Source organism: Mus musculus, chromosome X (genome assembly GCF_000001635.26).
Source record: "Mus musculus strain C57BL/6J chromosome X, GRCm38.p6 C57BL/6J".
Lineage (NCBI taxonomy): Eukaryota > Metazoa > Chordata > Mammalia > Rodentia > Muridae > Mus > Mus musculus.
In genome coordinates, this window is record NC_000086.7 from 13,091,005 (window position 1) to 13,106,497 (window position 15,493).

The following is a 15,493-nucleotide window of genomic DNA, read 5'->3' on the forward strand; positions in this document are numbered from 1 at the left end:
AGGTACCTCATAAATAGAATCATATGGCATTTTTGTATCCTATTGTAACTGGCTTATTTCATATTTTATTTTATAAAATAATACACTCATTTTCTTGCATGTCACAGCTTATAAAAATCTTTTTTGAAACAGTCTTACTACACAAGCTAGCCATTGCTAGCCTGGAACTTTGTAGAGTAGGCTAGCCTCAAGCTGAGAGATCTGCCTGTCTCTGTCCCCAGAGTGCTGGGATTAAAGGTATGTGCCACCATTCTTGGTAAAATTACCTTTCTTTAAAAGCAACACACAGGGGTTCTAATTTCTCCCCATTCTTATTACCACCTCCCCCATCTTCATTAAAGCTTAGGCATTTGGCTGGCTCTTTAATTTTTACTTTTGGTGCTAGAGATTGAGTTTAGTGCCTATACAGTGCTTACATTCTCCCATTGTGCTACAACCCAAGCCTTCCCTCAAAGTTTGTAATTTTAATTAAATTTGGTTTGTCTGTTCCTTTGTTGCTCATGCTATTAGGAAAATCCATTGTCAAATCCTAGACTGTTGAAATTTGCCGTTTATGCTTTAAATCAGTGAAGAGTAGACAAAATAATATTTTCATACCAAAATTTTCTGTTTCAAGGTGTTGGTTTGATTATAGAAATTTCTTGGTCTGGATCTTTACATAATTTCATCACAGATCTTTTCTCTCTCTCTCTCTCTCTCTCTCTCTCTCTCTCTCTCTCTCTCGGTTTTTTTGAGACAGGGTTTCTCTGTATAGCCCTGGGTGTCCTGGAACTTACTATGTAGACCAGGCTGGCCTCGAATTCAGAAATCCACCTGCCTCTGCCTCCCAAGTGCTGGGATCAAAGGCGTGCGCCACCACTTCCTGGCAGATCTTTTCTTTTTCATTACCCCATGTTGATGTGTGACACACATTGCTCTGATAATCTGTTCTTGGTTTTTTTGGTTTTATTTTGTTTTGTTTTTTGTCTTTTGTTTTTTGTTTGTTTTGGTTTTTTTGCTCTTAGAGCTTTTCAGATTGCTATCTAACACTCTGTAAATTTGCTGACTGTAGTGAATTTTTAATTTTATTTATACTCGTCAAGTCCAGACCTTTGACTTGGCTCTTGGGTTTTGCTTTATATTGTCCTTTTTATATTTTTATTGACAGTCCACCTTTAAAGGATAGAATCACATTTTCCTTTCCTAGTATCATGCTTTCCTTTAATTTTTTGAAGATACATAAAAGAGCTGTTTTGAAGCCTTGCTTAGTTGGGCATCTGGACTCTGAAGGTTTTTTCCCCGTAGGTAGACCACATGTTCCTGTTTGTTTTGTTTTCTTTTTTTTAATTTATTTTTTTGTTTGTTTTTTGTTTTTATTTTTTTCTTTTTCCTGTTTGTTTTCATGTATTTTAATTTCTAATGTAAAAATGGACCCTTCATACAATGTAGTACATTGGGCAATGATTTTTTTACTGGCCCAACACATCTAGGACTTTGTTTGTTTGGTTTATTTATGTAATAACTAGCTGAACAATTTTAATCTTTCCTGTAATTTTTGGAATCTCTGCGGTCTCTGTTGTGTGTTCCAATAAGCAGTGTATGTGTCTTGTCTTTGCCTGCCCACTCTTCCACTCAAATATTAGCTTTTACTAATTACCTACTGATTGCTCTATTGTTTTACATAATGCTTTGGGTTATATATAAAATTACCCAGTCTGGTTCCTGATCCAATTAAGTTCTCATTTTCCAGGGATAATCCTTTGTGCTGGTTCTTGGGGCTTTGGTTTTGACCCAGGATGGTTGTTTGCAGCTCTATTTCTCTGGTTCTTTTGGTAAACTAAGCTGGGTGGTTTTTATTGGCTTTTATGGAGCTACCAGAATCTTAATTGAAATAAAGCCAGTTTACCATAAAGAACTTAGATTTTTTTTTTTTGTTTTTACATTCCCCCTGGTGGAACCTTTATACCTCTTCAGAACTGAAGAATCAGACTGCAGGTGGGTTCTCTTATAGTTGAAGCCCCTACTTCTTAGCTGTGTGGAGGCAGCATCGACCCTGTGACTTTTAGCCCATCTTCTGCCTTGGGATCTTGAACCTGTGGATAAATTGGATTAAGAGCTATTAGGACTGTAGTATTCTTGGCTTGCTGCCCTTGAAGTAGAACTTTGCCCCATAAATAGGGCCTAGATGGAACAAAAGAGCCCAGTCTTCCTGCAGTCTTCCAGAAGTGCTTGTAATGAAAATCTTACCAAAAATAGAAAGCTACAGTTAATTTGATGAATTCAGTTGTATTGGAGTAGTAGGTTATACAGTTTACTCTTTACAAAGAAAAATTCCCTCCAAAAGTTGTGATGGGGTTTGAGGTCTTTTGTTTGCGGATAAGGATGGGATGTAAATAATAAGAGTGTAGATTTCTTACAATTATGGAATCTGAAATTCAAGGTCTAGGTGTTGATAGGTTTGCTTGGTTTTTTTTTCTTTTTAGGAATGTGTGTGTCAGTCTGTGTTGTGTGTGTACCTGTGTGTGTTGGAGAACGTGTGCTGTCTTTGTTAGATGAGTAGTGTGTCTTAAACATTACAAGTCAGTTATGCTTAATGTCCTCAGTATAGATGCTTTGGAATATACTTAAGGCATTAGCCAGTTAAGGTCAGTTTGCCCCATTCTAGGATTTAACCAAGTAGCAGCTAACTTCTTGATAACACTTGCCTTGAAGTTAGTTCCAGAAGAAAATTGAAATTACTTGATACAGCTAAACTGGTATACTGGCTACAGTACATTCTTTAAGTTGAATATAGCAATGAAGCTTCAGCTTTTCCCTTTTTACCTGTCATTTACATAGTCATGCTTTCTTGACTTGATTCACTGGTGATGATACTAAACTTGAATAGTTTATGCTTGCTATATCTAAAATAAAATATTCTCTTTTCTCTTTTACTTACAGGTTATGCAATGGTCTCTGCAAGATGTTTTATTCTTGAATTGGAACCTTTTACGACTGACAAATGCTGGTACTTTATCTCCTATAAGTGGACTATAATTTCTTTTCTTAAGACAACTACATAAGCAGACAAAATTGCAAAGATCTGCCCTGTGTCGAGTATGACAGCCACGACTCGTGGCTCTCCAGTTGGAGGGAATGACAACCAGGGCCAAGCCCCTGATGGACAGTCTCAGCCCCCCCTCCAACAGAATCAGGTAAGAAATTAAAGATACAAGTTAAAGCCACATTGCTATGTCTCCTTAACTCTTAAGTGCTAAGTAAGGAAATGTGATAGAATTGCCAAGTAACCATAAAGTGAATATTTTAAGAAAAGTAGTAAATGCAGGTTTTCAGTAGCAAAATACTTAGGTGCTGAAATCAACATTGTTTTCTGATTTTTTTTCAGATGTCTTACATTCTTACATTATCAGTCTTCAATAAAAGGAATGAATTAAGCTTGGTATCAATCCTGGGAGAAACCATTGTATAATTTAGTGTAGCATATGGGACCAAGAAAATTATAATTCTATTTTGTATGCCAAATACATAAAATCATTAATTGTCAATCTAAAATATGAGTATGTACTGAAGTATTATTACTGGTGTTTAAATTTCACCTTTTCACTATACTAGCTTTATGACTAGGTAAATTATATAATCTCTAATCCTGTTTCTTCATTTATATGATAGTGATACCAGTAATGGAACTTCATAGCATTGTTTAAGGATCAAGTAAAATAAGGGGGAATGGAAAGATGGGGGTTAACACCCAGAGTGAGGCTTTCCCTTCTAAGGGAAATGGGGCGGGGGAGACTTATGTGAGGAGGTACTGGAAGGAGAGGAAGGGCTGATGTTGCATTGTAAAGTGAATAAATAAGTTAATTTAATAATAATAAAAATATCTTGGCACAGATACTGGTGTCAGTATTTGCTTGCCCTAAAGCTCTTAAGGCAATATTGTATTATCGTTCAATTTACATAAGGTTTCTAGTTCTGATTCCTGTTCCCCCATTAGAAGATTTTAGTAGGAAGATTTTACTAGTTAAAAGACCTTGATTTTTGTAAGCAAGTTTTCTATATGGATCAGTCTTTTGTTTTTGTTTTTCTGAGTCAGGAACTCTTAATGTAGCTCTAGCTGTCTTGGAACTCACTATGTAGACCAGGTTGGCATTGAGCTTGCAGAGGTTCTCCTGCCTCTGCCTCTCAAGTGCTGGCATTAAAGATGTTTGCCATTATGCCCAGCTTAGATTCATCTTTTTTTTAAGAGATTTTTTTTCCTTGTTTGTTTGTGTTTGTTTTTAGTCTTTTGGTCAGTTTTGTGCACTTCATCTAGAGTGCCAACTTTATTTAGATGCAGTTGTTTACAATACCGTTTGTGCTCTTTGGGTGCAGGGATGGAACTTCCTTGTATATGCTAAGTGTGTGCTGTAACTCAGAGCTGCTCCACACCCCAGATCCTGTAATATTCTTTCCATTCCTTTTTTTTTTTTAAAGTCTTGGTGGCTTGTGGCAGTGTGTCTTTTCTTTCATCTCTGGTACTGCTAATTTGTATTGTATTTTCTCTCCTAATTAGTCTTTTCTAGGGGTTTTACCAATTTAATGCCCCCTCAAAAAAGCTTCTGGGGCTTGGATAATAAACCCCATAAGCATACAACATGCTTTTACTCTCATCTGCTTGTTCTTCACTGTCTTTGGATTTGGTTTCCTTCCTTCCATTCTTTCGTTCTTCCTTTTTTACTTTTCTTTTTGTTTTTTGGGTTTCTTGTTTGTTTGTTTGTTTGAGACAGGATCTCACTGTATAGCCTTGACTGTCCTTGAACTCGCTCTGTAGACCAGTCTGGTCTTAAACTCACAGGGAGATCCACCTTCTTTTGCTTCCTGAGTGCTGGGATTAAAGGCTTGAGCCACCACCACCTGGCTTGGATTTGATTTTCTTGTTTTCATCTCCTGAAATTCATTTCAGCCTTTTCTAATATACACAGTTTTATACTTTGAAGAATTAAATTGAATAACACAAAGAGTAATAAGATTTGTGATAATGTAACTCCTACAGTGGTGTTATCCGTAAACTAATTGAAATTGTGTATGCACTTAGTAACAGACATGCTGCTTACAGAGGTACACATTTTTGTAGTGTTTGGGTAAATTTTAAAGCAAAAGTGTTATTGTAGATTACTTTTATCTGTGGCTTGGTGTTAGTTTCTTGCTATTCAGTTATTATATGTTATCAATTCTATCATTACTCTTATAGAAAAGAATTTTTTCCCTTTCTGACTCCCCTTCCTCTCCCAGTTGAGAGAAATGAGCAAGCCCGATACTCTCATCCAAATGTGGCAACTTTGTTAATTCATTTTCTTTTACAGTTCTCATTTTTAAGACATAGAACTTAGGGCTATAAATTTGAAGGCCAGTATTTTAAGTTTCTTTAAGTATAGTCAAAGGGCTGTTGGATAGTAATGATTATTTTTAAACCAGGAGCTAGTAGTTTCTGCTTTATTACCTGCATTGTGCATGGATTCTAACCTCTTTTGCAGTGTTTATGGCTTTGCAGGACTTTCAGTGAAAAAAAAATCCCAGTTGTTAACATAATACTCATTTTGAAACACATTCTCTCACTATGCAGCTTTCGCTGGCCTGGAAAACTCTATGTAAACCAGACTGGTGTCAGTCTCAGGACTCATATCTCTGTTTCCCAAATTCTGAGATTAAAAGCACATGTTAACTTTTATTTTCAAATCTACTTCATTTTTTTAGAGGTCTTAGATTTGTGACATTAATATTATATATCTATTAGGTATTATATGCACAGTGTTTGCTAAGATGGCTGGTATTTTTAAAACCAAAGAACAAAAACAAATTACATTTTTGCTTATAGAATCCCTCTGTTTACCTTAGAATTTCTCATTGTTTCTTATTGTTATTCTATGTTCTTTAATGTTAGTGTTTTAAGTACTTCATAAGATCTGATACTGTTGGATCACAAAGGAGCAACCAAACCTTTACTCAGAGCTCAAGTTAGGACTTTGTTTTTTACTTTTAGTTGTTTTCTTTTCATTATTTTTAAGTGTGTGTGTGTGTGTGTGTGTGTGTGTGTGTGTGTGTGTGTGTGTCTGTCTGTCTATTTATGGGTGTGTGCATATAAGTGCAGGTGCATACAGAAGTAGGTGTAAGGTCTCCCTGGAGCTGGTATGAAAGGTGCTTGTGAACTGAACTGCCTTGTCCTAGTCCCAGGAATTGGACTCTGTTCTCTGGAACAACAGTACACTCTCTTAACTGCTGAGTAATCAATCCCTCCAGCCCAGGTCTCAGTTTCTCATAAGCTTTACATATATTTACTTAAAGGGAAGTTAGAAATAATAACTCAATCGAGTCAGTTCTCTGCACTGTGTGTGTGTTCTGGGTGTTTAATTCAAGGCAATAGGCTCAGCAGCAAGTGCCTTCCTTACTCAGCCATCTTGCTGAGGCCCATAAAGGGAATTTCTTAATAAAAATTTTAACTTTAAAATCTGTACCTGTAGAAGCAACTCTTAAGTTATAAGACATAAAAACCAGTAACAAGTGGGATGAATATTCCTCAGATGCGGTATCTGAGAAGGCTCTGGATTATAATTTGGCAATGTGTGCCAATAGCTTTAAAAGAAATTTTCTATACTGGTATTGTTATATTTCTAGTATTCTTAAAATTTGTTTTCTACAAGAAGATTTATACTTGACAATGCTTTATTTAACTTTAATTTATGTAATGCTGAAGAATTTGAATACTTAAGATACTGAATGATGGCTCAGCGGTTAAGAGCGCTGACTGCTCTTCCAGAGGTCCTGAGTTCAATTCTCAGCAACCACATGGTGGCTCAGTACCATAATGGGATCTGATGCCCTCTTGTGTGTCTGAAGACAGCGACAGTGTACTCATATACATAAAATAAATCTTTAAATAGATATTGAATGGATAATTGACAGATATAGTTCCAGTTTTATCGAAAATTTATGCATGCATGGCCAGTTTTTATTTAGCTCATAAAAAAGTAACAAGGGGTCATTACAATGTCATTACTGGTTTTTTATTTGTTGGTGTGGTGTTATATATGCTTACAGTTGTTTTTGTCTGTGTTTTTTGTAAGAATATGAATACACAAGGCAAAGTGTTTTGTTGTTTAAAATAAAACAGGCTTCTAAAGTTACATACTGCAGATAGCTTTTTTGTATGGGGTTTCTAGCACTTGAATTCTTTGCTTGGCAACTTAGCTGTTTGTTAAGTGTAGTAGTCTCCATTTTAAGTATAAAAGCTCACCATTAGGTTGTTAGTCTGTCTTGGAAATTCAGCATAAATTTTGGAAGGAGAACATATCATTGAAATCATAAGCTTTCAATGATGTCTTTGTAGAATTTTATGTTACTAACATTTTTAAAAATAATGCTAATATGTTAGTGTTTATGTATGTGTGTTAATAGAAACTTACATCTATAATGTTATTTTGTTAATCAAGACTTCATCGCCTGATTCGTCCAATGAAAATTCCCCTGCAACTCCTCCTGATGAGCAAGGTCAAGGTGATGCTCCTCCACAGATTGAAGATGAGGAACCTGCATTTCCACACACTGACTTGGCAAAGTTAGATGATATGATCAACAGGTCAGTTGGTTTCATTTCTAAAACCAAGGCTTGTTTGTTTTTATTATAGCATTATGTGTGGTGGGTAACATAATGGCAGTGAAGAGGAACTGTTGCCTTAATTTTCCCATTATAGTCACTGCCAAGTACTTTACAACCCATGGTTCATGATGGGTCTAATAAAAAGGAGCAAGAACATGCTCTTATGGCCTTAGCTGTTTGTTCCAAAGTAGAACTAGTTATTTAGTTTTCCTTTTTAAAAGTTGGTGAAATTTCTTTACAATTGACATGTTCTTGACTGACTTTAATAACTTTAGGGGGGGCATGAAACAAACCAGATCATAAGGAGTTTCTTAGAATGTCCTTCATGATGTTCTGCAGGGTAAGAAAAGGTTGTAAAGAAATGAGAAGAACATATCAAAAACCCCATCTGAGCATTGTCCTTACCGGGCAGTGTGAGTTCAACAAGGGCCGCTCAAAAAAACTGGGCACTGGATGAGCTGGATGGCTCAGCTATTAAGAACACTTTAAATTCCTGGCACCTGCATGGCCTCTTAACAGCTGTCACCTATAATTCCAAACCCAGGAGTCTGGTGGCCTCTTCTGCTCTCCACACCCATACATATAAAATAAATTAATTAAAAATGAGAATATTTTTAAAAAAATAATGAAAATACAATTTCTTACAGGTACTTTGCTAAACTTTTTGGTGTATTTTTATTTAAAGTCAAAACTATTAAATACATGCCCACGGAAATAAAAATCCTTTCATTAAAATAAAACTGAGTTGGTTGTAGGGTCCTACACTGTTAATCTCAACCCTTACAGGGTAGAGGTAGGCAGATTTCTGAGTTCAAGGCCAGCCTGGTTTACATAGTGAATTCTAGGACAGCTAGAACCATATAGTGAGACTTGGTCTGGAAAAAAAAACATGCAAACAAACAAATATCTGATTTTCTTAGTAGTAAGGGTGCATTACTAAGTATAGAACTATGTTGTATAATAAATAAAATAGATTAATTTCTCTAACCCCTCCCTCATAACCCCTAGCTTTATTCCCCCTTTCACATATTCCAAAAGTTTTTTTAATAATCAGGAGTACATTTTTCATATTATATTTCTGTTTTCTATCATGTATGTATTGCTTTTTCTACACATACAAAATCTTACTGTAATTTTGCAACTTGTTTTAACTTGTAGGAAATATTCTTCCATTTGACTCATTTTCAAAGGAACATTTATGCTGCTACTAGCAGCCTGTATATAGTAATCACATGCAATGAACTATTGAAAGTATGTATTTAAGATGATCCTTGATTGTTCTCAGATGACATAACAAAGTTGCATTGTTATATTTCAGTTTTGTCTGATGGTTGGTAAGATATGCAGATTAGATACTAGGCTGCATGAAAACGGTTCTTGATGGAAAAAAAGACAAAGGATGTTTAAAAATAAATACTGGGTAGTTATTTGTTTCTAATATGTTATTAGAAAAAGTTGATAGATTATCAAGCATAAATCAGTCTAAGCCTCCTGAAGGTTTTTTTCTTTGTGAGGAAGTTCAAGGCCTCTTTAATCTGAATCCTGAAAACACTTTCCTGTGAAGTTTTTGTAATAGGCTTCTGTGATGTCTAATTGATATTTTATTATAGGAGTTTATATTAATTTTTAAAAGTCTGCTTGTAGAGACAACAGATGATAATTGTAAAAACTTTATCCAGTACCAATGTTTTCCTATGTAATGCTATTTTAATTAATATTTTCATAGTGAAAAAAATAATTGTAACTAGTAACTGACTATAGTACCTCTTTTATTTAGTGCATAACCATTAAGTCTCTTTATTTTATTAATTCCTAGGCCTCGATGGGTTGTTCCAGTTTTGCCGAAAGGGGAATTAGAAGTGCTTTTAGAAGCTGCTATTGATCTTAGTAAGAAAGGTATGTCTCAGTATCATGCTTTTCTAAATGGTGTGCAACTAGATATATTTTCACTTTATTCTTGAAAACTCCATTTTCCTGTTAAAACACAGTAAGTGTTTTAAGTAAGTATATAGTAAGCTTACAAATAGAGGGTTGTCCTTTTTAAAAGAATGTGATCTCGGGAGTGCTAGACATAAAGTGTATATGAATTCATATTTCTAAAGAGTAAGTCCATTGTTTAGATTTGCAATCACTCAGTGATTTAAAACATTTCTCTTATGGGAATTCCATAATATACACAAAAGGTTTTACAATTAAATACTCTGTATGTGATATATAGTACAAATATCAGTCAGGTTTAAGTAGCTTGCAGAAGTGGGAAGGGGATGGTGAATATCCTAAGGAATTTCTGATCTTGAGATGAGTCACATGTAAACCTATAAATTACTTAAGCTTAACTGAAGCAAAGGTGCATGACTCTTAACCTTTGATTCTTTGAATGAAGATGACTATTTTGTTGACTTTTTTTTTTTCAATTTATATATTCATTGTGGTTGGGGGTTGAGATACTTACACAATCAAGAACTTGCAAGAGTTGATTCTTTTTCATCCACCCTGTAGGTCCATGGGAGCAAACTGTTTTTATAAGCTGAGCCATATGGCTAGTCCAGTAATGTGGGTTTTTAAAAAAAATAAAATTAGCATTTAAAAAATATAAAATACGGGCGGTGGTGGTGCAGGCCTTTAATCCCAGCACTTGGGAGGCAGAGGCAGGTGGATTTCTGAGTTCCAGGCCAGCCTGATCTATAGAGTGAGTTCCAGGACAGCCATGGCTATACAGAGAAACCCTGTCTCGAAAATAAATAAATAAATAAGTGTGTGTGTGTGTGTGTGTGTGTGTGTATACATATTTTATTTATATATATATATATATATATATATATATTGTGATTTTTTTCTCTAAAAGAAAAAGACTTGTAAAAGTGGTTCTGTGTTTAAAAGAAATAATAAAAACCCAGTAAAGGGAATCTGATACTCAGTTGTCCAGAAGTAAGGTTAATGTTGAAATTGAGCAATCTTATTAGATTATTCTCATCTATTTCTGGTGCTGTAGAATTCTCTTAGTAGAGGACTATGGTTATCTATGGTGCTCAGTTTTTAAGGCACTGGAATTGTTTTGGGTTTTCTTGAGACAGGGTTTTTCTATGTAGCCCTGGCTGTCCTGGAACTCACTTTGTAGACCAGGCTGGCCTTGAACTCGGAAATCCACCTGCCTCTGCCTCCCAAGTGTTGGGATTAAAGGCATGCGCCACCACTGCCAGCAAGATATTAATTTTGAAAATAACTAATATAAATTGCTTAAAAAAATTAATGTCTTTTTTATAGTACCTTGCTTGGGTTCATGGCATTTCCTGGAAAGGGGAATTTTACTCACATTAGTTACTCCTTCTTTGTTTATCAATCTTGAAAAGCTATAAAATAAGTTATTCAGATGATTGTTGTTTTGCACTATTTAAATGAACATTGCTAGTTACAGTCTAAACATTAACTGTGTAATAAAAACCTGGTATTTTAGTGACATTGAAATCTATTACATTGACATTCAGCGGCTTGTATATCTTGCTCATAATTATTTTTGGCACCAGTTTATTTTAGATAAAGCTCAATTTAAATATCACCCATATTGTATGATTACAATAAAATATTTTTTGTACAAATTGAGATGTTAAAGACATTCTTTGTATTTGATGACAGGTTGTTCTGTTGTCTTTTTTTAAAATCAGATGAGATGAAACAAGGATATAAAAAGTGTAGGGTTGGTAAGATGTCCTGATGATCTGAATTCTACCCCTGGAATCCGCTTACAGGTGGAAGGAATAAACTGACTTCACAGTTGTCCTTTGACTTCCATATGAACTCCTTAGCATCCATCTTTCCATATATGCATGCATGAACACACATAAATAATGCATCTTTAAAAAAGAAGATAAAATAGGTTCTTGGCTTGGAAGAAGAAAGATTTGTGTAGATAGTAAAATAAAAGAAGACAAAATGATTCATCGTACTTACTTGGTCATTTGGAGAATAGTAAGAATATGAATGTCTGCTAAGCACATAGTTTGCAAACTAATATTTCAAAAATTAATTATGAAATGTAAAATTTAAGGCTTATTTTCAGAACAAAATGGTATAAAATACTTAGAGTCTCTGTCACATGTTACTGACCATCATTTTGGGTTTAAGATACAGTGTCATAATTTGTAGTATTTTCAGTTAATTTTTTATTCATTTTTACTTCATTAATGATTATACCTAAGATCTTGTACATGTTAAGACTTGCTGCCTTCGCAATGAGCCATATCCCCAGTCCTGACTTACTGTTAATATTATCACATTAAATGTAACTTTTGCATAATTATTTTAAAATTTTATTTAGGGTGGGAGGGCTGAAGAAATATCCATGCAGTTCATTTATGGATGCTTGCTGCTCTTGGAGAAGAAACCCACCCAGGTTTGGTTCCTAGAACCCATGACTGGTGGCCCACAACCACTGGTAATACCATCTCCTAAGCACCTGCATTCATTCAGCATGGTATAAACTCAGGTCATTACATACACACATACTTAAATTTTTCTTTAAACAGTAATTCTGAGTTAAATTTCTTTTCTGACATACAGAAACTTTGAAATAACAATAGTGTTATTTCATTGTGAACATTTTTTTCCCAGATGTGCTCTGCAACTGCTAGCTTGTTATACATGCTGTTTTCTGATGACTTATGCCTTTCATCATATAGTTGAGCACAATTATTTTTTTTCTCCCCTTTCTTAGGCCTTGATGTTAAAAGTGAAGCATGTCAGCGATTTTTCCGAGATGGGCTAACGATCTCATTTACAAAAATCCTGACAGATGAAGCAGTGAGTGGCTGGAAGTTTGAAATTCACGTGAGTTTTCCATTTGACTTTTACAAAGCAGATTATATAGTGATCCTTTGGATGGGAAGAACAAGTGTGTGTGTGTGCGTGAGATTAACATGAGATTTTAGAGTTAAAAATACATGGTTTAGGCTGGGCAGTGGTGGTGCACGCCTTTAATCCCAGCACTTGGGAGGCAGAGGCAGGCGGATTTCTGAGTTTGAGGGCAGCCAGGGCTACACAGAGAAACCCTGTCTCGGAAAACCAAAAAATAAATAAATAAATTAATTAATTAAAATAAAAACTTGGTTTAACTTTTCTCCCTGGTTCTTCATTGCCTTGTGACCTTAGGCAGGTCACCGCATTTTATTGAAAACCTGCTGCTATCGATTATAAAATATGCTGCTATTTTATGTATTAAAGGCAAAATGCCCAAGAAGGAGAAAATAAAACACAGATTTGGGGGCACCAGAAAGTTCAGTGTTACAGAAGTGATGAGAAATGAACTCACATGTCTATTTTAATTTAGAACTTGAATCATGAGCTACTACTGTTCTATAGATAGAGTTCTATAGACTTGATTCAATTTACATTTGATCCTTTTTAAGTAAAGACTACTTAAAGTGATTTCAGGTCCCTAATTTCAAAGAGACAAAAACAATCAGTAATCGTTATTTGTAGGATGAAATTAGAGTTTACTTCAACAGTGAAAAGAAGTTGTTTTTGGACTAATATGCTATTATGATACAAACCTGTTTCTATGTATGCAAATAGCCATAAACAGGTGACGTTTTGTGGTCTGAATGGGTTTTTCAATTACAACTATGGGGTAAAAGTCCCACAATCTGGTTTAACATAATTTCTTAGATTTAGAGCTTGGCAATGTAGTCTTCTATCAGGGTAAGTGATACATTATTTCAATTTTAGAAAAAATGGGAATTTGTATCTTATCTGAAGATAACAGCAGAATTTGGCAACTCATAGGACCTACTTCATTTTTAAGCAAGTAGCTTTTTGAAAGCAAATTAATTCTGTCAGTACTAGTGAATCAACTATTATCTATCAGTATAAAAAACAAGGAGCTCATTTAATATTAACAGTAATTAGGGTTATATCTGTTTGAAATTGCAATGTTTTCATATTATTAATCACCTTTCTCTCATATATAATAGAGATGCATTATTAACAATACTCATCGCCTGGTGGAGCTATGTGTGGCTAAGTTAGCCCAAGACTGGTTTCCACTTCTAGAACTTCTTGCCATGGCCTTAAATCCTCATTGCAAATTCCATATCTACAATGGTACACGTCCCTGCGAGTCAGTGTCCTCAAGTGTTCAGTTGCCTGAAGATGAACTCTTTGCTCGTTCTCCAGACCCTCGATCACCAAAAGTATGTTAATTATTTTCAAATTTAAATATTAAGATAGTTCTACCACAGAACTGTAATATTAGTCTCCTAGTAACATGGCTTAACACTGGTTTAATTATACTCAAAAAGACGTTCTGCATTATAGTTTGAATTCTTTATTTTGTACCACAGCTATATTTTATTGTTTGTACTACTATTTAGTTTTTCTGTGTAGTAATAATTGACATCTGACAACCAAGTATTTTTTGAGTATTATATATAATATAGCACTAGGAGCCTTTTTGCATAGTCATAGCATTTTAGTTCAGTGCTTATGGCTTCTTAATTTTTTTCTCCATGTTAATTAACTATACTTAATTCCTGTTATCTTTTAGTCAATCTGAAGATAGTCATAGTTGGATTAATATAACATTTCAATAGTAGTAATAACAATAATAGAGAAGGACATTATGACTCATTAAAAACCTCAGGTGTGAATCAATAAGGCCATGATGATTTTATATATTCTAAGGTTGTTAAGGTTGTTTGTTTGTTTGTTTGTTTGTTTGTTTTTTCGAGACAGGGTTTCTCTGTATAGCCCTGGCTGTCCTGGAACTCACTCTGTAGACCAGGCTGGCCTTGAACTCAGAAATCCGCCTGTCTCCGCCTCCCAAGTGCTGGGATTAAAGGCGTGCGCCACCACTGCCCGGCTATTCTAAGTTTTTTTAAACTTAAAAATAGATACATGCGCTGGGCAGTGGTGGTGTATGCCTTTAATCCCAACACTTGGGAGGCAGAGGCAGGTGGATTTCTGAGTTCGAGGCCACCCTGGTCTACAGAGTGCGTTCCAGGACAGCCAGGGCTATACGGAAAAACCTTATCTCGAAACCCCCCCCCCCAAAAAAAAAGATAAATAAGTTAAATTAAAAAAAAACAGATACATGCTAAACTATAATTAGTCTTATTCTAGTTACCAAGACAAGGTTTCTGTGTGTAGTCTTGGCTATCCTGGAACTCATAGTCCAACCTGGCCCTAAACTTGTAGAGATTCGCCTGGCTCTGCCTTCCAAGTGCTAGAATAGATAGATGCATATGCTACCATGCTCAGCATCTTAGTGAAGAAAATTTTAAAAATACATTACATAAAACATGTCCTTTTTTTCCCTTCCTTTCTTTTTTTAATACAAGTAATCCCAAAAGAGATCTGTAAACTTTGGGCTTAGGGCAAAAGAGATGGCTCAGTGGTTAAAGAGCACTTGCTGCTCTTTTAGAAGAAGTGGATTCAGTTGACAACACCCATATGTTAGCTCACAGTCGTCCTTAATTTCAGTCCTAGGGGATCCAAAGCTCTTTTACGGTCTCTGGGCACCAGGCATGCACATGATGCAAATGCATGCAGACACTCACACATTAAAAAAAAAAAAGAGAGAGTTAATGCCTTAGTAATGGCCTTCTAAGAGCAAAGTAAAATGTAGGAAAATAGTAAGCATACTAAAATTCGTAGTGTAGATTTCTTAGAGAACTTAGAACTTATATTCCTATGATTACATATTTTTGTATTTGGTCTTTAAAAAAATATGCTGGGCATGGTGAGGCACAGCCAGGTGGTGGATCTCTGTGAGGTTTGCAAGATCCAAGACAGCCAAGGCTATAAGTTTTTTCAATTGGAAAGTTGATTTAAAAAAATGATAAAATGGGAACTAAATGTATTCATAGCATCCAGTCTGGTTAGTACTAC

At 35.2% G+C, this 15,493-nt stretch overlaps 1 protein-coding gene across 14 annotated transcripts in view; it reads left to right on the plus strand.

The window, feature by feature from the left end:
* The window catches only part of Usp9x (ubiquitin specific peptidase 9, X chromosome), a 102,347-nt gene that overhangs the window by 20,023 nt on the left and 66,831 nt on the right, over positions 1-15,493 (plus strand). For all 14 annotated transcript variants that reach the window (XM_030251305.1, XM_006527587.4, XM_006527589.4 and 11 more), the window contains 5 exons: positions 2,920-3,173; positions 7,446-7,591; positions 9,429-9,508; positions 12,324-12,436; positions 13,579-13,797. In XM_030251305.1, coding sequence (XP_030107165.1) covers positions 3,078-3,173; positions 7,446-7,591; positions 9,429-9,508; positions 12,324-12,436; positions 13,579-13,797 — 654 coding nt within the window. In that variant the 5' untranslated portion in view covers positions 2,920-3,077. The remainder of the gene's footprint in view (positions 1-2,919; positions 3,174-7,445; positions 7,592-9,428; positions 9,509-12,323; positions 12,437-13,578; positions 13,798-15,493) is intronic.